The 21,797-nt window shown below is 39.0% G+C and overlaps 1 protein-coding gene and 1 pseudogene across 13 annotated transcripts in view; one reads left to right on the top strand and one right to left on the bottom strand.

The window, feature by feature from the left end:
* The window catches only part of PRRC2C (proline rich coiled-coil 2C), a 106,079-nt gene that overhangs the window by 31,793 nt on the left and 52,489 nt on the right, over positions 1–21,797 (top strand). For all 13 annotated transcript variants that reach the window (XM_032291385.1, XM_032291387.1, XM_032291384.1 and 10 more), the window contains exons 7-12: positions 10,335–10,417; positions 11,411–11,544; positions 11,625–11,712; positions 12,978–13,122; positions 14,506–14,559; positions 19,218–19,836. In XM_032291385.1, the coding sequence (XP_032147276.1) occupies positions 10,335–10,417; positions 11,411–11,544; positions 11,625–11,712; positions 12,978–13,122; positions 14,506–14,559; positions 19,218–19,836 (1,123 nt within the window). The remainder of the gene's footprint in view (positions 1–10,334; positions 10,418–11,410; positions 11,545–11,624; positions 11,713–12,977; positions 13,123–14,505; positions 14,560–19,217; positions 19,837–21,797) is intronic.
* Positions 1,870–1,964, bottom strand: LOC116560350 (annotated as a pseudogene).

The raw sequence follows: 21,797 nt of genomic DNA, 5'->3' as shown, positions 1-21,797 counted from the left end.
AAATTACCATATCACAGATTTATTTTATAAATAGAAGAATAATTACACCAAAATTCCGTTTCTTCTTTGCATTATTTATGTATTTTACATTACGCATTTAAAATGTTTTCCTGAGAGGAGGTCCATAGGATTCGTCAGACTGCCAAAGGGGTGGTTCATGGAAAAAAAAGATAAAGAATACTTGGTGTCGGTCCAAAGATTTTATTTGTGTACTTTTAATACTTTTTTCAAACTTTTTTTTTTTTTTTTTTGAGATGGAGTCTTACTCTGTCACCAGGCTGGAGTGCAGCGGCACAGTCTCAGCTCACTGCAACCTCCCCCTCCTGGGTTCAAGAGATTCCCCTGCCTCAGCCTCCCTAGTAGCTGGGATTACAAGCATGTGCCACCATACCTGGCTACTTTTTTGTATTTTAATAGAGATGGGATTTCATGTTGGCCAGGATGGTCTCCATCTCCTGACCTTGTGATCTGTCCACCTTGGCCTCCCAAAGTGCTAGGATTACAGGTGTGAGCCACGGTGCCTGGCTTTTTTTTGTGTGTGTGTGTGGGGGGAGGGAGCCAAAGTCTTGCTCTGCCACTCAGGCTGGAGTGCAGTGGTGCGATTTCAGCTCACTGAAACCTCTACCTCCTGGGGTCAAGTAATTCTTGTGCCTCAGACTCCCAAGTAGCTGGGATTACAGGCTTGTGCCACCACGCCTGGCTATTTTTTTTTTTTTTTTTTTTTTAAATTTTTAGTAGAGATGGGGTTTTGCAATGTTGTCAAGGCTGGTCTTGAACTCCTGGTCTCAGGTAGTCCACCCACCCTGGCCTCTCAGAGTGTTGAGATTACAGACAGCCACCTTACCTGGTCTTTAAACTTTGTTTTTAATGGAAAATTTTAAACATCTACAAAAATAAAGATAATCGTGCAGTGAATCCACCTCTTTTCCTACCCCCCCCTTTTTTTTTTTTTTTTTGAGACAGAGTCTTGCTCTGTCACCCAGGCTAGAGTACAGTGGCATGAACTTGGCTCACTGCAACCTCTGCCTCCTAGGTTCAAGCAAATCTTCTGCCTCAGCCTCCTGAGGAGCTGGGATTATAGCCACCCACCACCACACCTGGCTAATTTTTGTATGTTTAGTAGAGACAGGGTTTCGCCATGTTTAGCCAGGCTGGTCTTGAACTCCTAACATCAGGTGATCCACCTGCCTCAGCCTACTGAAGTGCTGGGATTACAGGCATTAGTCACCATGCCCCATCTTTCTCTACCACTTTGGATTACTAAAGCAAATCCAAGATAGTTCATCAGTAAATATTTTAAGTTGCATTTTAAAAGATAAAGACTTGGGGAGAAAGTTTGTAATGCTGTTATTACACCAACTAATTCCTTGATATTCTCAAATATTATGTCAGTATTCCAGTAATTGTCTTATAATTAAGATCCAGGCAACATCCATTCCTTGAGATTGGTTCATATTTCTCTTACGAATCTTCTTACCTATGGATATCTCCATCTCTGTTTCCTTTGGCGCTTGTCTTTTGTAATTTAACCTGTGGTGTTCCTCAGATTTTGGATTTTGTTGATTTTATCTTTGTAGTTCCATTTAATATATACTCTGACAGTCGCCCCTTTCCCCACCCCCCACCGACATTTTCTAAGTTATTAGTTAGATTTGGTGTCTTCATTCTTTGTTTACTTTCAGCCCAATGTAAACTTGTAAAGCAAGTCACATTCGCCTGGATAAATAAATTTAGTTTTCCAGAAGACTGTTTACTCTCATAGGAAACGAAAATCTAGGTCATATTTATTTATTTTGTGATTGAACTCCTAATATTCAAATCCTAAATGTCCATCATATTTTCCATTCCTTCATATTGTTGTTTTTGTTTAAAAATATAGAATACTTCATGAATTTGCAGATCATTTTTGTGCGAGGGCTGTGCTAATCTTCTCTATTCCAATTTTGCTGCTGAAGTGAGCACATACATTACTATTTTTTAATAATTCTAGGCTGACAGAGGGAAATGAATGATTAAATACAATTACTTGTTAAATGCTTTTTAGTCTGACACCCGGGCTGGAGTGCAGTGGCACCATTTCAGCTCACTACAGTCTCCACCTCCCAGGTTCAAGTGATTCTCCCACCTCAGCCTTCCAGGTACCTGGGATGATAGGCATGTGCCACCACACCCAACTAATTTTTGTATTTTTAATGAAGACCGGGTTTCGCCATGTTGGCTGGGCTAGACTCGATCTCCTGACCTCAGATGATCCACCTGCCTCGACTTCCCAGTGTGCTGGGATTACAGGTGTGAGCCACTGTGCTTGGCCATTAAATGTTTTCCTAAAAGGAGTTTGGGAGTATGCTGACCTGGCCTTGAAAAATGATTCATACCCAATTACTTTTTTTCTAATCACTTTCAAATTGTGCTTCCAAAGACCCCTGAACTTTCAGGTGAAAGGGTAGGATAGGAAAGAGGGGAGACCAAGTGAGCATCATTCCCATTTTCATCAGTGATTATATTTGAATAAAATGTTCCACTAATTAACAAAAACATTTAAATATCACTACACTGAAAATTTAAAGTTTGTTTCTAAAGTGAATTTTGTGGCAAATTCCTAAATTTTAAGCATTTAAGACCACATGAAATTATGCCTGAATGATCAGATGAAGGATTTAATGCATCTTTATGAACATATGCCAGCAATGGTGTGTTTATTAACCAGTATAGAAGAGTGATGCAACTGAAAATTCTCCAGAGTATCCCCCAAATGAAAAGTTTCCACAGCTGAATTTCAGCTGCTGCTTGACTTAATTAATGTTGCTTCAGCCCAATTTAGGAGAAATTTCTTCTTCTTTTTCTTTTCTTTTCTTTCTTTTTTTTTTTTTTTTTTGGAGACGGAGTCTCGCTCTGTTATCAGGACCTCTGCCTCCTGGGTTCAATCGTGCCTCAGCCTCCTGAGTAGCTTGGATTACAGGCATGCACCACCACATCCAGCTTATTTTTTTGTATTTTTAGTAGAGACAGGGTTTCAGCATGTTGGCCAGGATGGTCTTGAATTCCTGAGCTCATGATCCAGCGCCCTTGGTCTCCCAAAGTGCTGGGATTACAGGCATGAGCCAGTGCGCCTGGCCGAGAAATTTCTAATTTAGGCAACATAATCATATAAACATAGCCTTACTTCAAATGTGAGGTAATTTTCTTATCTAACACACAGTTACTGTCTTTTTAGAAAAACTAGTCTTCTGTTTTAGGATATAAATTATGTTTTTGCAGTAATATAATTTTATATTATTTACATAATTTGACTTGGATATGAGCAAATATTAAATGACCACGCCATTCTTTGACACTTCTTCCCTTCAAAATCATAGGATGAATCCCTTGCTGTTATTTGTTCTCAGAATCTATCTTATATCTTCTCTTAAGTTTAGTTTCCCAGAGCCAAGTTCCTACAGAGAACGTTATTGGGACCTGTTTGGGCCAGTTTGTTTATCTACCTACCTACCTACCTACCTACCTACCTACCTACCTACCTACCTATCTATCTATCTATCTATTTAATTTTACTTTAGGTTCTGGGGTACATATGCAGGGTTGTTGCATAGATGCATACATAACCAGGTGGTTTGCTGCCTCTATTCTGCCTTCGACTATATCCGGCATTTCTCCCCATGTTATTCTTCCCCACCCCCTGCTGTCCTTCTCCTAGCCTCCACCCCCCAACTGCCCCCAGAGGGGGCAGGAGTGATGCTGCTTTCCCTGAGTCTACGTGTTCTCATTGTTCAACACCTGCCTATGAGTGAGAACATGTGGTGATTAGTTTTCTGTTCTTGTGTCAGTTTGCTGAGAATGATGGTTTCCAGATTCATCCAAGTCCCTACGAAGGACACGGACTCATTGTTTTTTATGGCTGCGTATTATTCCATGGTGTATATGTGCCATATTTTCTTTGTCCAGTCTGTCACTGATGGGCATTTGGGTTGGTTCCAGGTCTTTGTTATTGTACACAGGTCTGCAATGAACATACGTGTGTGTGTGTCTTTGTAGTAGAACGATTTATAATTCTTTGCGTATATACCCAGCAATGGGATTGTGGGTCAAATAGAATTTCTATTTCTAGATCCTTGAGAAATCGCCACACTGTCCTCCACAATGGTTGAGCTAAGTTACATTCCCACCAACAATGTAAGAGTGTTCCTATTTTTCCACATCCTCTCCAGCATCTGTTGTCTCCAGATTTTTAAATGATGGCCATTCTAACTGGCATCAGATGGTATCTCAATGTAGTTTTGATTCACATTTCTCTAATGACCAGTGATGATGAGCATTTTTTCATATGTTTGTTGGCGTCATATATGTCTTCTTTTGAAGTGTCTGTTCATATCCTTCGCCCGCTTTTGAATAAGTTTTTTTTTTTTTTTTAAATAGAGACAGGGTTTCACCATGTTGGCCGGGCTGGTCTTGAACTCCTGACCTCAGGTGATCTGCCTGCCTCAGCCTCCCAAAGTGCTGGGATTAAAGGCGGGAGCCAACGCACCTGGTCAGGTTTGTTTGTTTTTTTCTTGTATATCTGATTTAGTTCTTTATATATTCTGGATATTAGCCCTTTGTCAGATGAGTAGACTGCAAAAATTTTATCCCATTCTGTTGGTTGCTGGTTCTCGCTGATGATGGTTTCTTTTGCTGTACATAAGCTCTGAATTTTAATTAGGTCCCATTTGTCTATCTTGGCTTTTGTTGCCATTGCTTTTGGTGTTTTAGTCATGAAGTTCTTGTGTATGCCTATGTCCTGGATGGTTTTGCGTAGGTTTTTTTCTAAGGTTTTTATGGTGTTAGGTTTTATGTTTAAATCTTTAATCCATCTGGAGTTAATTTTAGTTTAAGGTGACAGGAAGGGGTCCAGTTTCTGCTTTCTGCACATTGCCAGCCAGTTTTCCCAACACCATTTATTAAACATGGAGTCCTTTCCCCATTGCTTGTTTTTGTCAGGTTTGTCAAAGATCAGATGGTTGTAAATGTGTGGTGTTGCTTCTGAGGCCTCTGTTCTGTTCCATTGGTCTGTATCTCTGTTTTGGTACCAGTACCATGCTGTTTTGATTACTACAGCCTTGTAGTATAGTTTGAAGCCTGCCAGTGTGATGCCTCCAGCTTTGTTCTTTTTGCTTAGGATTGTCTTGGCTATGCGGGCTCTCTTGTGATTCCATATGAAGTTTGAGGTGTTTTTTTCTAGTTCTGTGAAGAAGGTCATTGGTAGCTTGATGGGGGCATAGTATTGAATCTGTAAATTACTTTGGGCAGTATGGCCATTTTCACAGTATTGATTCTTCCTAACCATGAGCATGGAATGTTTCTCCATCTGTTTGTGTCCTCTCTTATTTTGTTTAGCAGTGGTTTGTAGTTCTTCTTGAAGAGGTCCTTCACATCCTTTGTCAGTTGTATTCTTAGGTATTTTATTCTCTTTGTAGCGATTGTGAATGGGAGTTTGCTCTTGATTTGGCTCTCTGTTTGTCTCTTATTGGTATATAGGAGTGCTTGTGATTTCTGCACATTGATTTTGTATCCTGAGACTTTGCTGAAGATGCTTATCAGTTTGAGAAGATTTTGGGTTGAGACGATGGGGTCTTCTAAGTATGCAATCATGTCATCTGCAAATAGAGACAGTTTGACTTCCTCCTTTCCTAATTGAATATCCTTTATTTCTTTTTCTTGCCTGATTGCTCTGGCTAGAACTTCCAATACTATGTTGAATAGGAGTGGTGAGAGAGGGCATCCTTGTCTAGTGCCTGATTTCAAAGGGAATTCTTCCAGCTTTTGCCTGTTCAGTATGATAGTGGCTGTAGGTTTGTCGTAAATAACTTTTATCATTTTATGATACGTTCCGTTGATACATAGTTTATCGAGAGTTTTTAGCATAAAGGGCTGTTGAATTTTGTTGAAGGCCTTCTCTGCATCTATTGAGATAATCATGTGGTTTTTATCTTTGGTTCCGTTTATGTGATAGATTACGTTTATGGACTTGCACATGTTGAACCAGCCTTGCATCCTCGGGAAGAAATCTGCTTGATCGTGATGAATAAGCTTTTTGATGTGCTGTTGCATTTGGTTTGCCAGTATTTTATTGAAGATTTTTGTGTCGCTGTTCATCATGTATATTGGCCTGAAGTTTTCTTTTTTAGTTGAGTTTCTGCCCAGTTTTGGTATCAGGATGATGTTGGTCTCATAAAATGAGTTAGGGTGGATTCCCTCTTTTTGTATTGTTTGATATAGTTTCAGAAGGAATGGTACTAGGTCCTCTTCGTATGTTTGGTGGAATTTGGCTGTGAACCCATCTGGACCTGGACTTTTTTTGGTTGGTAGGCTACTGATTGCTGCCTCAACTTCAGCCCTTGCTATTGGTCCATTCAGGGTTTCAGCTTCCTCCTGGTTTAGTCTAGGTAGAGTACAAGGGTCCAGGAATTTATCCATTGCTTCTTGGTTTACTAGTTTATGTGCATAGAGTTGTTTGTAGTAATCTCTGATGGTAGTTTGTATTTCTTTGGGATCAGTGGTGATATCCTCTTTATCTTTTTCTATCGCATCTATTCGATTCTTCTCTTTTCTTTTTTATTAGTCTGTCTAGTGGTCCGTCTCTTTTGTTGATCTTTTCAAAAAACCAGCTCTTGGATTTATTGATTTTTGGAAGGATTTTTTATGTCTCTATCTCCAGTTCTGCTCTGATCTTAGTTATTTCTTGTCTTCTGCTAGCTTTTGAGTTGTTTTGATTTTCCTCCTCTAGGTCTTTCAGTTTTGATGAAAGGGTGTCAATTTTAGATCTTTTGTTGTTTCTCATGTGGGCATTTATTGCTATCAGTTTCTCTCTCGACGTTGCTTTAAAGGTGTCCCAGAGATTCTAGTAAGTTATGTCTTCATTGTGATTGGTTTCGAAGAACATCTTTATTTCTCCCTTCATTTCTAGTTTATCTAGTCGACTCTCAGAAGCAAGTTGTTCAGTTTCCAAGTGGTTGTGCAGCTTTAAATGTGTTTCTTAATCCTGAGTTCTAATCTGATTGTGCTGTGGTCTGATAGACTGATGTGATTTCTGTTCTTTTGCATTTGTTGAGGAGTGATTTACTTCCAATTATGTGGTCAGTTTTAGAGTAGGCGTGATGTGGTGCTGAGATAAATGTATATTCTATGGATTTGGGGTGGAGCATCTTGTATATGTCTGTTAGGTCCAATTGGTCCAGCCCTGTATTCAAGTCCTGGATGTCCTGGTTAATTTTCCGTTTCAATCTGTCTAATATTGAGTGTAGTGTTGAAGTATCCCACTATTACTGTGTGGGAGTCTAAAGCTCGTTTTAAGTCATTAAGAACTTGCTTTATGTATCTGGGTGCTCCTGTGTTGGGTGCGTATATATTTAGGAGAGTTAGCTCTTCTTGTTGGATTGGTCCTTTTACCATGATGTAGTGCCCTTCTTTGTCTCTTTTGATCTTTGTTGGTTTGAAGTCCGTTTTATCAGAGACTAGGATTATAACCCCTGCTTTTTTTTGTCCTCCATTTGCTTGGTAAATCTTCTTCCATCCCTTTATTTTGAGTCTATGTGTGTCTTTGTATGTGAGATGGGTTTCCTGAATACAGCACACCGATGGGTCTTGACTTTTTATCCAGTTTGCCAGTTTATGTCTTTTGATTGGGGCATTTAGGCCATTTACATATAATGTTAATATTGTTATGTGTGAATTTGATCCTGCCATTTTGTTACTGGCTGGTTTTCTTGCCCGTTAGTTGACTTATTTTCTTTACTGCATTTTTGGTCCTTGCTGTTTGGTGTGCTTTTGCAGTGGCTGGTACTTGTTCCTTTCCATGCTTAGTATTTCTTTCAGAAGCTCTTGTAGGGCAGGTCTCGTGGTGACAAAATCTCTCAGTAATTGCTTGTACATAAAGGATTTTATTTTTCCTTCACTTATGAAGCTTAGTTTGGCTGGATATGAGATTCTGGGTTGAAAGTTCTTTTCTTTAAGGATGTTGAATATTGGCCCCCACTCTCTTCTGGCTTGTAGGGTTTCTGCTGAGAGATCTGCTGTGAGTCTCATTGGCTTCCCTCTGTGGGTTACCTGACCTTTCTCTCTGGCTGCCCTTAGCATTTTTCCTTCATTTCAACCCTGGTGAATCTGACGATTATGTTCCTTGGGTTGCTCTTCTTGAGGAATATCTTTGTGGAGTTCTCTGTATTTCTTGAATTTGAATGTTGGACTGCCTTGCTAGGCTTGGGAAGTTCTCCTGGGTAATATCCTGGAGTGTGTTTTCCAGTTCGGATTCATTCTCCCTGTCACATTCAGGTACACCAATCAAGCGTAGATTAGCATTTTTCACATAATCCCATATTTCTTGGAGGCTTTGTTCATTTCTTTTCACTCTTTTTTCTCTTGTCTTGCCTTCTCTTTTTATTTCATTGAGTTGATCTCTGATATCCTTTCTTCTGCTTAATCGATTCGGCTCTTAAAACTTCTGTTTGCTTCATGTAGTTCTCGTGCTGTGTTTTTCAGCTCCATCAAGTCGTTTATGCTCTTCTCTAAGCTGGTTATTCTAGTTAGCATTTCGTCTAACCTTTTTTAAAGGTTTTTGGTTTCTTTGCATTGAGTTAGAATGTGTTCCTTTAGCTCAGAAAAGTTTGTTATCATCCACCCTCTGAAGCCTATTTCTGTCAATTTGTCGCATTCTTTCTCGGTCATGTTCCCGTGTTGTTGAGGAGTTGTTTATCCCTTGAAGAAGAGGTATCTGGTCTTTGATGGTTTTATCTTTTTTGTGCTGGTTTTTTCCCATCTTCGTGGATTTACCTGGCTGTGATCTCAGGGAGCAGAGGTTCTACTGGGTTCCTAGGGACTCCTTCAGGTTACTAGGTGAGCTTCTGGTGTCTTTGTTTACACTGGGAGGTTAGGCCCGCCTCTTCTGCTGTCCTGGAGGCACTGCTGGGTGATCGAGAACACCCTCCCATTGCTACCTAGGCTTCCTGTGTTTTTTTGTTAAAACATGAAGCCTAGTCTCACCTCTTTAATGGTCTGTGTGTCTTTCCTCCACAGGGCTGGATCATTCCGGGCTCAGCTCAGACTGATGCACTGGTTGTGTAACCTGCTAGAGTTAGTGCTTCAGCCCTCTGGGGTTTATGGGGGGAGGGTAGGGACCCGCCCAGCTGCACTGTCTGTCTCCCAGCTTTCAGCTTCCCGCTCTCCAGTCATGGGGAAGGGGCCACCCAGCTGCTCTGTCTGTCTTCCCACTTTCAGCTCCCTCTCTCTCTGGGCAGGGGGAGGGGGCGATAGCTGGGTCCGCAGGCTCTCCCGGCCAGCTTATGGGCTTATGTGTTTGCTTAGATCTGTGTGCCAATGTGCAACACCGTCCTGGATTATTATTCAACTCTGCACTTGTAATTCCTGGCGCTTGACTGGCAAAGATCCTGTTTTGTGTATTGCTGAGGCTTTGGGAGAAGCGCTATATCTGGACTGGAGTGCCAGAGGTGGAGCCTCCCTCTCGCAGGTCAGATGCACTTTCTGTGTGAAGCGGCACCCTTCCCTGCCTCAGTCTGCCCTGCCTGGGCTTTGCTCACCATCCGACCAGACCCGTTGAAATGCACCTGGTACCTTGGTTGGAGCTAGGAGATCTCTTGATTTCTGCTTCTCTCTGGCTGGGTGTTGTGCACCGGAGTTGTGTATATTCGGCCATCTTGACTCAGTCACCTGGGCCAGTTTACAATGATCATCTTTGCATTAACTTGATTGAGAATTCACCTATGCCCTATCCATAGAAAATTTCCAGGTAGCTCCCTGTCCCCCTTTTCCCTCAATTCCTTGGATTGTGAACTATCCCTTAATTTTATCTGAGCTGAGTTCCTCTCCCCCTTCCCACCCCTTATCCCCACCCCCTTTTCTTTTTGAGGTCCTCGGGCTGGGGACTGATGGTGTCCTCCCTATGTACAAATCTGCCTCTAATTATTCTACTCCTGCTTAAGGAGGAAGGCTTACGGTATTTGTTTTTCTATATTTTAACTTTGCTGTTTGCTGGGGTGCATGTGTGTACATATCTTGTGAATACATAGCTATTTTAATGTAATTTTATTAATACAGTACAGAAGTTTTTTTCATATGATGTGCCCTAGTTATTGTTTGTAAAGAGTTGGTAGAGGCATTGGTGTTGCAAATGGGTTGCTATTTAGGATGAATGATGATCAGTGCTAGCAGATAAAATTTATTATTAATAGCATTATTCATTTTAATAATCATTTCTATAAATTATAACTGCAGGCGTAGACCCAGATACAATGTTTTTTAAATAACTGGGTTGCTAAATTAATAATTTTTTTGTTTCCTTCATTCAGATGTTTCAACAGTATCCGAGGATGGCATATCCTCCTCTACATGGTCCCATGAGATTCCCACCTTCTTTATCTGAAACAAACAAGTAAGGTTATTAAATGATTAAAGTCTATAACGATTATATGTTTGTTAAGATTTAATAAAGGTTAAGTAGATTGTGTGATTTTGAGTTGTGTGATTGATCGTTTTTCTGTCCTCACAGTACCATTGTCATTAATAAGTAATTGGCTAATTCTTATAAGACAGAAATGAAATAATTCATTTTTTTTAAGCGTTTAAATTAATTTACATAGGATTTTGAAAACTGAAAACCAGGCCGAGTGCGGTGGCTTACACCAGTAATTCCAGCTCTTTGGGAGGCCAAGGAGGGCGAATCATGAGGTCAGGAGGTCCAGACTAGCCTGGCCAACATGGTGAAACCCAGTCTGTACTAAATATATATATATATAAAAGATTAGCTGGACGTGGTGGTACGCTCCTGGAATCCCACCTACTTGGGAGGCTGAAGCAGAATTGCTTGAACCTGGGAGGCGAAGGTTGCAGTGAACCGAGCTCGCACCACTGCACTCCAGCACCACTGTACTCTAGCCTGGGGGACAGAGTGAGACTCCACCTCAGAAAAAAAAAAAAAAACAACAACCTGAAAACCATGGCCCCAAAATTGATGACACGTATTTTTCTCTTCTGCCTTTCATATTTTGGACTCCCCATTCTCTATCTCTCTCTGTCTCTCTCTTTTTTTTTTTTTGCTTTATATGTGAGACTTCAACATCCTCTTGAAATATTTTCCTTAAAATTACGTGTTTTGAAGTTAGTTTTATTCACATTGTTATCCTTTAGCATATATTCGTTTTATTTTAAATATATGAGAATTCTTAAATACTTTGTCAGCTGTTAGTTATGTATTATCCTATAATTATGTAATATTAATTTCTTCATACACATGTCAGTGCAGAACATTTTGTGTATCTTGGTGTAGAAAACACTAATGCTGAAATGAACTAAATTCCAATCTTTTGGTGTTCTCCTAGTTTAGTAAAATTTTGTATTTTTTCCCACCATGACCTGCCTTTCATAGAGGCCTTCGAGGAAGAGGCCCTCCTCCTTCATGGGCCTCTGAGCCTGAACGCCCATCCATTCTCAGTGCATCAGAACTGAAGGAGCTTGATAAATTTGATAATCTAGATGCTGAAGCTGATGAAGGTTGGGCAGGTAAGAAGCAAAATTAATTAAGTGCTTTAAATTGTTAGATGTTTTCCAGCACTCAGTCTGAATTTTCCTTAATTTAATAGGTGCTCAGATGGAAGTAGATTATACAGAGCAACTGAATTTCAGTGATGATGATGAACAAGGAAGTAACAGCCCTAAGGAGAATAACAGGTAAGTTATGATATCTTTTACTAATAACAGTATGAATTTGTTGATACAATATTAGCTACTTATGCAGAGAGGCTTTATTAATAGACCATTGTTGGTTATTTATAGCATTTATATATTCTCAGAAGTTTTACTGAATAGAGGGTGATGAAAGGAGCTAGAGTAATACAGTATACAATTAATCAAAGAATTAAAATTTGACATGTCTCAAGATAGTTAAATTGAAAAGATTCTTAGGGCTGGGTGTGGTGGCTTATGCCTATAATCCCAGCACTTCGGGAGGCCAAGACAGGCAGACTTACTTGAAGTCAGGAGTTTGAGACCAGCGTGGCCAAATGGTGAAACCCTGTCTCTACTAAAAATACAAAAATTAGCCAGTTGTGGTGGTGCATGACTGTAATCCCAGCTACTTAGGCTGAGGCAGGAGAATCACTTGAATCCAGGAGGCGGCGGTTGCAGTGAGCTGAGGTGATGCCACTGCAGTCCAGTCTGGGTGACAGCGGAAAAAGGACATTTAGATGCTTGGCACCTAGTTTGGGGATCTTTTGAGAATTGGTATTAGGGACCATTTTAAAGTGTTACTTGCTTCACCTGATCCATGTTTACAAAATTGGAGATTAATTCCTTGGGTTACTACAACTACTTCAGGGCCTTGATTTCTTAAAACTTAGTAAACTGCATTAGGGCCTTGGAAAATAGGGAGCTTTTTATTTCTTTTTCCTTTATTCTGGAATATTGGAACACCAGTCAGGAATATATGGGTTATAGATCGTAAAAGTTGAGTTTTTAAAATATACAGAAGTTTGTAAGCACATTTGGTATAATTTTTCAGTTATGGCATTATGACAATTGTTTTATGATCATTTGAGAGATACCTGTGATTTGTTGTGGCCTTTAAAAAATACTGTAGTTTGATTTATCTTTTTATTAAATCAGAGTAAATTAGAATACAGTTAAATAATAATTCCAATGTTATCCAGTTACATTTGGATTATATTTCTTGGGTAGAGGACTTAGAAAATTATGTGATTATATTCTTTTGCCAGGATATATGCCTGATATGTTTAGATTTGACAACTACTGTATTGTACTTTCATAGTATATATTCATTGAATGAACGAATTACCACTAATAGGTCACACACCCTTCTCATTCCTGAATACAGTTCCCCCCAGAAACCATACAGAAATTTTTTTTAATTGTGAAAAAAAAAAAATGTACTTATGATACAGTTGGTCCACTTTAATTACGGCATTTTGATTTTTCAGTGAGGATCAAGGTTCAAAAGCCTCTGAAAACAATGAAAACAAAAAGGAAGCAGATGAAGTTTCCAACACTAAGTCATCTTCTCAAATACCTGCCCAACCACCAGTAGCAAAAGGCCCCTATGGGAAAGGGCCTCCATTTAATCAGGTTTGTTGGACTCATGGAGATCCTTGTTATTGCAAGGATCTCCTTCTTGTAATTACTATGTAATACTGTGGATAATTAGTCTTCTTATAGAGTGGAATGGGACTTAGAAAAAGAGAACTGTGCATTTTTTCTTGAATAGTCCTGGATCGATCATAATTTTTATTGCATCTAATAGGAATTATCAATGCAGTAGCTAAAATTATCAAGTAAAAACTAAAGCTTCACCTTTTTTTTTTTTTTTTTTTTGAGACGGAGTTTCGCTCTTGTTACCCAGGCTGGAGTTAGGTTGCACTATCTTGGCCTACTGCAACTTCCGCTTCCTGGGCTCAGGTGATTCTTGTGCCTCAGCCTCCCGACTAGCTGGGACTACAGTGGGGCGCCACCATACCCAGCTAATTTTTGTATTTTTAGTAGGTAGATACAGGATTTCACCATGTTGGCCAGGCTGGTCTTGAACTTCTGGCCTCAAGTGATCCACCCACCTCAGCCTCCCAAAATGGTGGGATTATAAGCCACTATGCCTGGCTGAAATTTTTATTGTAAAGTGAATTTCAGATTCTAACCTTATTGAAATGGCAGAGTGATTCCATAAAAAGCAATCTTGCAATGAGTGATGTTTTTATTTAAAAAAAAAGGAGAAGGAGAAAGATGATTTAGCAATCTTGTCTCATTGAGAAAATCAGTACATTCAGAAGTATTTCTAGTAGATGTATTTTTTCTTTTTCTTTCTTTCTTTTTTTTTTTTTCTCCTCACTCTGTCGCCCAAGCTGGAGTGCAGTGGCGGGATCTTGGCTCATTGCCACCACTGCCTCCTGGGTTCAAGCAGTTCTCCTGACTCAGCCTCCCAAATAGTTGCGATTAAAGGTGCCTGCCACCACACCCGGCCAATTTTTGTATTTTTAGTAGAGACAGGGTTTCACCATGTTGGCCTGGCTGATCTCAAACTCCTGACCTCAGGCGATCCTCCCACCTCAGCCTCCCAAAATGTTGGGATTACAGGTGTGAGCCACTGAGCCTGGCTGATATATTTGTTCTTATATGGTTATTTTTAAATAATCTTTCAGGCTGGTGTGGTGGCTCATGCCTGTAATTCCAGCACTTTGGCAGGCTGAGGCAGGCCAATCACTTGAGGTCAGGAGTTCGAGACCAGCCTGGCCAACATGGTGAAACCCTGTCTCTACTAAAAGTGCGAAATTAGCCGGGCTTGGGGACACACGCCTGTAATCCCAGGTACTCAGCAGGCTGAGGCATGAGAATCGTTTGGCCCTGGGAGACAGAGGTTGCAGTGAGCCAAGATCATGCCACACTGTATTCCATCATGGGCAACAGAGCATGAATGTCTCCAAAATAATAATAATAATAATTCTTTTTTCTTTATAATAGGAACGTGGAACATCTTCACATCTGCCACCACCTCCAAAGTTGCTTGCACAGCAGGTAAATTTTAACCATTGCTTGTTTATGGTTTATATGTTTTATTTGACCTCTTGTTTTGTTTTGGTGGAAAGGTACCACATTTTTCATTTAAAACTTTTATGAACAGTTACTGACTTTTTACCTTGTGACTGTTAACATGTCTTACTCTTCATCTTTTTTTCATTTTCATTCTCAGTTGATAAGCATGCTCCAAGTTTCACTAAGAAAATAAGAAGCACCTGGGAGATAACATTTTTTCATTTCATTGCCCATATACTTTTCTTCCCATTGTCCTTGATGCTAAGGACACTTTTTAACTTTGTTCCTTGTATCCTTTTCCACTTATGATAGTGCTATCTCTCATCTTTTAAGAAAAACCAAAAACTTCACAAAATCCCCTGTCTTAACACTACTGTACCCTACTACCTTCCATGCCATTGCAGTATCTGCCCTATTTCTCTATTCTCCATCAGAGTGAAATTCTTATTTATTTATTAATTTATTATTATTATTATTATTATTACTATTATTATTTTTAAAGACGGGGTTTCCCCATGTTGGTCAGGCTGGTCTTGAACTCCTGACCTCAGGTGATCTGCCCACCTTGGCCTCCAAAGTGCTTGGATTACAGCCGTGAGCCACGACGCAAGCAACCTGTTTACACAGTTGGTGAAATTCTTTTTGTGAACCATTTACACTTACTGTGTTTTGCTGCTTATTCTCTCATTAACCCTCTCCAGGCATGCTTTCATTTCCCTTTGAAACTATTATTATCAGAGTCAATGATGACTTCCATCTTGATAAATTCAGTTTTCTTGCCTTTATCTTATTTAAATCTCAGCTGCATCATTGACATAGTTGATTTCTCCATCCTTCTTTTGTATATACATATAATTTTAGAGACGGAGCTTGCTTTGTGGCCCAGGCTGGAGTGCAGTGGTATGTGTAATCATAGCTCACTGCCGCCTGGACTCCTGGACCCAAGGGGTCCTCTCACCTCCTCCCCAGCAGCTGAGGCTACAGGTACAGACCACCACACCAGCCTAATGTTTTTGCAGAGACAGAGTCTCACCATCATGCCCAGGGTGGTCTCAAACTCCTAGGCTCAGGCAAACCACCTCAACCTCCCAAAGTGCTGGGCTTACAGACTTTAGCCACCATCCTCGCCTGTGCTTAAAATGCTTTTTCCTATTTGCATCTGAGACACCTCACTATTTTGTTTTGTTTGCTTTGTGTTTCTTCTGGGCCTCCTACACTTCGAGTGTTGGAGGGCTCAGCCTTGTTCTCAGTCATTTTTAAAAGCCTGTATCCTTTTCCTTGGGGATGTCTTCTATGAGCTGATAGCATTCAAATGTACATTTAGTTCTAAAAGCTTTGCCCTCACTTTTAACAGTCATATATTCAACAATCAGCATCTCCACTTGGATTTCTAGTAAACAGCTCAAATATGTCCAAGCCATAACGTACACCCCCCACTTACCCTACAAATGCATAGTGCTGCTTCTCCTGTCTTTCCCATTTCAGGTAATGGCATTATCATTCACGTTTTGCTAAGGCTGAATCTTAGAAATTACTCTTAACTCTTCCTTCTTTTTTTACCCTACATCCAGCTTTGTCTATCAGCAAGTTGTCACCTCTACCTTCACAATGTACAGTGACTACTTGCTACCACCTCTTATATTTCCTTTGAACTATTGGAATGGGTTCTTGACAGATACTACTTTTCTCTTATGCTGCCTGCTCACTTGCCACCTTCATCCCTTAGTCTCCTGTAGTAGCTGTTGTCTTTTTAAAACTATGTGTTAGATCCGTTACTCCTTGCTCAGGTCCTTCTCAGGATCTTTCAGGTCTCTGTCTACTTTTCTTTTTTTTTTTTTTTTTTTTTTTTTTGAGATGGAGTTTCGCTCTTGTTACCCAGGCTGGAGTGCAATGGCGCGATCTCGGCTCACCGCAACCTCCACCTCCTGGGTTCAGGCAATTCTCCTGCCTCAGCCTCCTGAGTAGCTGGGATTACAGGCACGCGCCACCATGCCCAGCTAATTTTTTGTATTTTTAGTAGAGACGGGGTTTCACCATGTTGACCAGGATGGTCTCGATCTCTTGACCTCGTGATCCACCCGCCTCGGCCTCCCAAAGTGCTGGGATTACAGGCTTGAGCCACCGCGCCCGGCCCTCTGTCTACTTTTCTAACTTCATCTGCTGTTCTCACCACATATGCATTGCTCTTCTTGACTTGTTTTACTTATTCTTTCTAGCTAGCAGATTTTCTTTTCCTGAAATCCTTGTCATGATCAGGGTCTCCTGATCTTCTCTAATCACCGTACTGTGATAGCTGTACATGTCACAACTGTCACTGTCATTTTCAGCAATGCCTCTCCTCTTAACCACTGAAAGCTCTTTTTAGCATTTCTGTATACCCAGAAGCTAAAACTAAAACATCTAGAAAAAAGTATAGAAGATCAGATGTTCATAAACTTGGGGCTGACAAAGTTTTCTTAGATAAATAAGACCTTGGCCATGAATTAGAAAGGAAAAGCAGTTCGTCAGTTGGACTTTGAAGACTGTCTCCCAAAAAATGCAAAGATATGTTACAGAAAAAAATATTTCTAATACATCTGACAAAGGACTTGTATCTGTGCCGGTTTTTTTTTCCCCCTGCAACAGGGTCTCACTCTGTTGCCCAGGCTGAAGCACAGTCTCAGCTCACTGAGATCCTGGCTCAAGCAATCTCCTGCCTTAGCCTACCAAGTAGCTGAGACCACAGACATACTCCACTATGCCCAGCTAATTTTTTTACATTTTTTGTAGAGATGGGGTTTCACCGTGTTGCCCTGGCTGAACTCCTGAGCTCAAGCAATTCTGCCTTGGCCTCCCAAAGTGCTGGGATTACAGGTGTGAGCCACCATGTCTAGCCTGGGCTATATATATATATTTTAAATATCTTACAACTGAATAATAAGACAAATAGTTAAATGAAAAGACTTGAACATTTGTTTCTCAAAAGAAAATGTAAGAATCTCCAGTATGTACATGGAAAAATCTTCAATATCTTTACTTATTAGAGAAGTGCAAGTTAAAACCACTGAGATTTTACTACAGTGCCAAAATTAAAGACTGATGACACCATGTGTTGGCAGGGATGTGTAGAGCAGCTGGCACTCTTATACATTGGAAAACCTTATAACAACTTTGGAAAACAGTTTGGCAGTTTCTTGTAAATGAAATACATATTTACCATATGACACAGGATTTCCACTTCTAGCTGTTTATCCAACAGCCACGAAAACATACATTTACACAAAGACATATGCATGAATGTTCATAGCTGTTTTAGTCATAGTTCAAAAACTGGAAGCAACCCACATGTCTATCATACATGAAACAACATGCTCACAATTGAATACTATCCAGCGGTAAAATGGAGCAAACTACTCATACGTAAAAAAAACCTCAAGGCCATTATATTGAGCAAAAGAAGCTAGCACAAAAGAGAATATAATTGTATATATCTATATGAAATTCTAGGACAAGCAAAACTACTCAGGGTTAGGGTTAGGGTGCTTGGGGTCACAGGCAGAGCCAGCAGAGTGATGAAAATGTTCTGTCTGGATTGGAGCAGTGATTACACAGGTGTATCATTTGTCCAGACTCATCAAACTATACACTTAAAATATGTACAGCACGTTTTAGGTAAATTGTACTTCTAGGAAATGAGTTGTGTAAAATAGGTACTTATATATTTGGTTTTTCAGCTATCTCTGAAATGTTGATGAAGAAACTGCACCAAAGAGATTAAGTAGTTTGCATACGATAGAACTATTAGTAAATGGTAGTCTGCATTCATTTAAAACGATATTCAGTCAAGTGTTTTTATTGTATGATTGTTTAATCTTTTGTAAGCATTCCAACTGGGTTACATAGGGTTTTTAAGATTTCTTCACCCTAGTAGCTTTTAAAATCAATATGTTAAAAAACTTTTTTTAATCACTTTTATTTTTTTTGCAAGCAGTGATTTTAACCTTGTTGTCGTTTTATAACACATTAATGAAAATTTAGTCATTGAAACTTGGATCTTTCAGGTGATCCTCCCATTCTCCACTATGGGTTCTAGATATGCTTTTCTGAATCTTTCAGCCTAAAGATAGAAATTTCTTCACCCAGACCAAGTTGTAGGAATTTCTTCTCCTTTGGTGTATCATTACAGCTCTGTCTTTTTCGCTTTGCTTCTTTGGCTCTGTACTTTTCACCTGTAGCTGTACCTTAATTTTCTCAGGGCTCACATGCCATTATTTTCTATATTTAATATCTTCATTTCTCTCTCTTAGGCATTCCAGCTCTGGCAGCTGCTTCTAAAGCATTCATGCTATATTTCCTTTGTCTCTAAATTTAGATTTTGAGATTTACTGTTGTGCTTCTAATTTTATTCAACAAATAATGAACAACAACGTCTGGCACAATAAATAGTTATATTCTCAGTAAACATTGGACAGCTGGATTAATTATTCTGATCTTAGTTTGGTGAATTATCTAGATATATTTCCCATCTATGTGTTTTGATTTTAATATGTTCCTTAGAGAAATTTCTGATACTTTTGTGGGGTTTTTTCTTCTCCATGCCTGATATCCAGTGTTAGTCAGAAATACAGTTGTCACACTCATCTGATACTTTAATGTTTCAGCATCCACCTCCAGATAGACAGGCAGTACCTGGAAGACCAGGCCCCTTTCCCTCTAAGCAGCAAGTAGCTGATGAAGATGAAATATGGAAGCAAAGACGAAGACAACAGTCGGAAATTTCTGCGGCAGTAGAACGTGCTCGTAAACGGCGTGAAGAGGAAGAGCGAAGAATGGAAGAACAAAGGAAGGCGGCTTGTGCAGAGAAACTGAAACGGTTGGACGAGAAGCTTGGCATCCTGGAAAAACAACCATCTCCAGAGGAAATTAGGGAAAGGGAGAGAGAAAAAGAAAGGGAGCGTGAAAAAGAACTTGAAAAAGAACAAGAACAGGAGCGAGAGAAGGAGAGGGAAAAAGAAAGGGAGAGGCAACAGGAAAAGGAGAAAGAGCTGGAGAAGGAGCAGGAAAAACAAAGAGAAATGGAGAAGGAAAGAAAGCAAGAAAAAGACCGAGAACTAGAACGGCAGAAAGAAAAGGAAAAAGAACTACAAAAGATAAAAGAACAGGAAAAGGAATGTGAGCTGGAGAAGGAAAGGGAGAAATTAGAGGAGAAAATCGAACCCAGAGAACCTAATTTAGAGCCCACAGTAGAAAAACCAGAAAGTGAAAACAGCTGTAACAAAGGTATGATAGTCTTGTTTATTCTCTTTTATAAACTTTACAAAGAGCTCTATGTTGGTTACAGTTTGGGGGTTGTATATTTTAAATATATGTAATCAGAATAAAAGCAATTGTTTTATGATATCATTTCCAGTACAAAATGTGGGCTAGAGCTATGTTTTCTAATTTTATGTATGAACAGACATCCCTGAAGTGTTTCTCAGTTATTAGATGAGCTTTATTTCTGTTTTATCTGCAGAATTGCATTGGCTTCGTAGTCACATATACTGATTCTCCCCCTGCTTTTTTCTGACTCCAAGACATTTAAGCACAGTCTCATTTGTTAACATATATTACTACCTGTGAAACTGAACTGGCATGGAGCTTAATGAGAATGTTGGATTATCATAATTAAATGACTGTACCTAGTTCATAATTTCAGGTTTGCTCTTCTACCGGTTTAAACATGCAAGCTTCCATGGTGTAGTTGATATGCCATTAGACTGTAGTTTCCTGGAGTAATTATACTTTTTTAAAAAAATTATTTTTCTAGATTTTTTTGTTCTTCTTCAAGTTGTCTTATAGACTAATTAATGGCATTCAAATATAGTATAAAGCCTCAGCAAAATTAAAGTTTAGTTTGAATGAATGACTTGAGTTAAAATAGAAATGCAGTTTTATTTCAGTGTATTTTCTGATGTGGAAATACTATAACTTTTCTAATTTGACGTCTCATGCTCTTTTTCTACAAGGCACTCCTACTTAAAATAATAAGAATGTGTTTTTTTAAATAAAGTTTTTATTTATATTCAGGATTACCTTCAAACTTGGCTCTTCATATAACTGTCAGAGTATGAGTATTTTATCTTTTTTTTGTTTTAATGAAATAAGACCTGCGTGGATCATTTGTTAAGACTGTAAGATTTCAGATTTTTTTTTCATATTAACCAATCTAGAGAGACTTTGCTATTGATAGTGGACTTACATTACATAAGTACTTAGGAATATTGCTCATAACACCAAAATAGTGAAATAAAGTGTTTATAAGAGAAAGGAAAACATTATCGTAGTTTAATACATTTTATTTGTGCCTTTATTTTCATTCACATTTTATATCTTCTGTCTCATGGCAATTTACTTTTAGCTTGGCTTATCAGTGAGACGTACCCATAAATTTTTTTCCCTCAATTCTGATACTAGACACATAGCATTTTTTGTTTGTTTGTTTTAATGCTAAGATGTTCTCAAGACACACGAGATTTTAAAGCCAGTTCCTATGTGGCTCTTCTTCCTCCAATATATTATTTTTTCCCTTTTCAACTTTTTTTTTTTTTTTTTTTTTTGCCTTGTTGCCTAGGCTATAGTGATCCTCCCACCTCAGCCTCCTGAGTATCTGTTATTACAGTCTTGCACCACCATGACCTGCTCACTCTTTTACAACATTCTTAATATTGAATGTAATACAAGCAATAAAAATGTTAATTGTGATTCTTAACAGCATGCTTTTATATTGGGAGATAAACTTCCATTTTAAATTTATTACTAGTCATTTGAGAAAAGAATTTGTAACAAGCATCGCTTTGTAATTGTGACAAATGACATATTCTAGAATTAATTATGTTTGAAGATAACTGGTGATCACTCTGTTGTCTTCAGGCTTAAACTCATTAGTTTTCCTTACAGATAATAGTCCCTTTATACAATAAATAAAATAAACCAAGATGCTCTCTTTTTTAAGTATTTATAGGCCATTTGTGTTTTCACATAGGTTTTAATAAACAACCAGTAAATACTGACAATTACATTGTTTATTGAAACAAATGGAAAATTGGTAGAGTTGGAAATGGTTCATTATTAAAAAAATATATATCAAACATAGATTTTTATATGATGAAGCATTCTTCATCTCTAAGAATGCAGCTTTTAGGAAACCTAAGGTTTTGATAATCTAATTACCTCGTCGATAATTACCAGTGTTAAAGTAG

This window comes from Sapajus apella, unplaced genomic scaffold (genome assembly GCF_009761245.1).
Source record: "Sapajus apella isolate SASKATOON/1434 unplaced genomic scaffold, GSC_monkey_1.0 scaffold25, whole genome shotgun sequence".
Lineage (NCBI taxonomy): Eukaryota > Metazoa > Chordata > Mammalia > Primates > Cebidae > Sapajus > Sapajus apella.
Note: the sequence above shows the minus strand (reverse complement) of the source record. Positions and strands in the feature narration are given on the sequence as shown.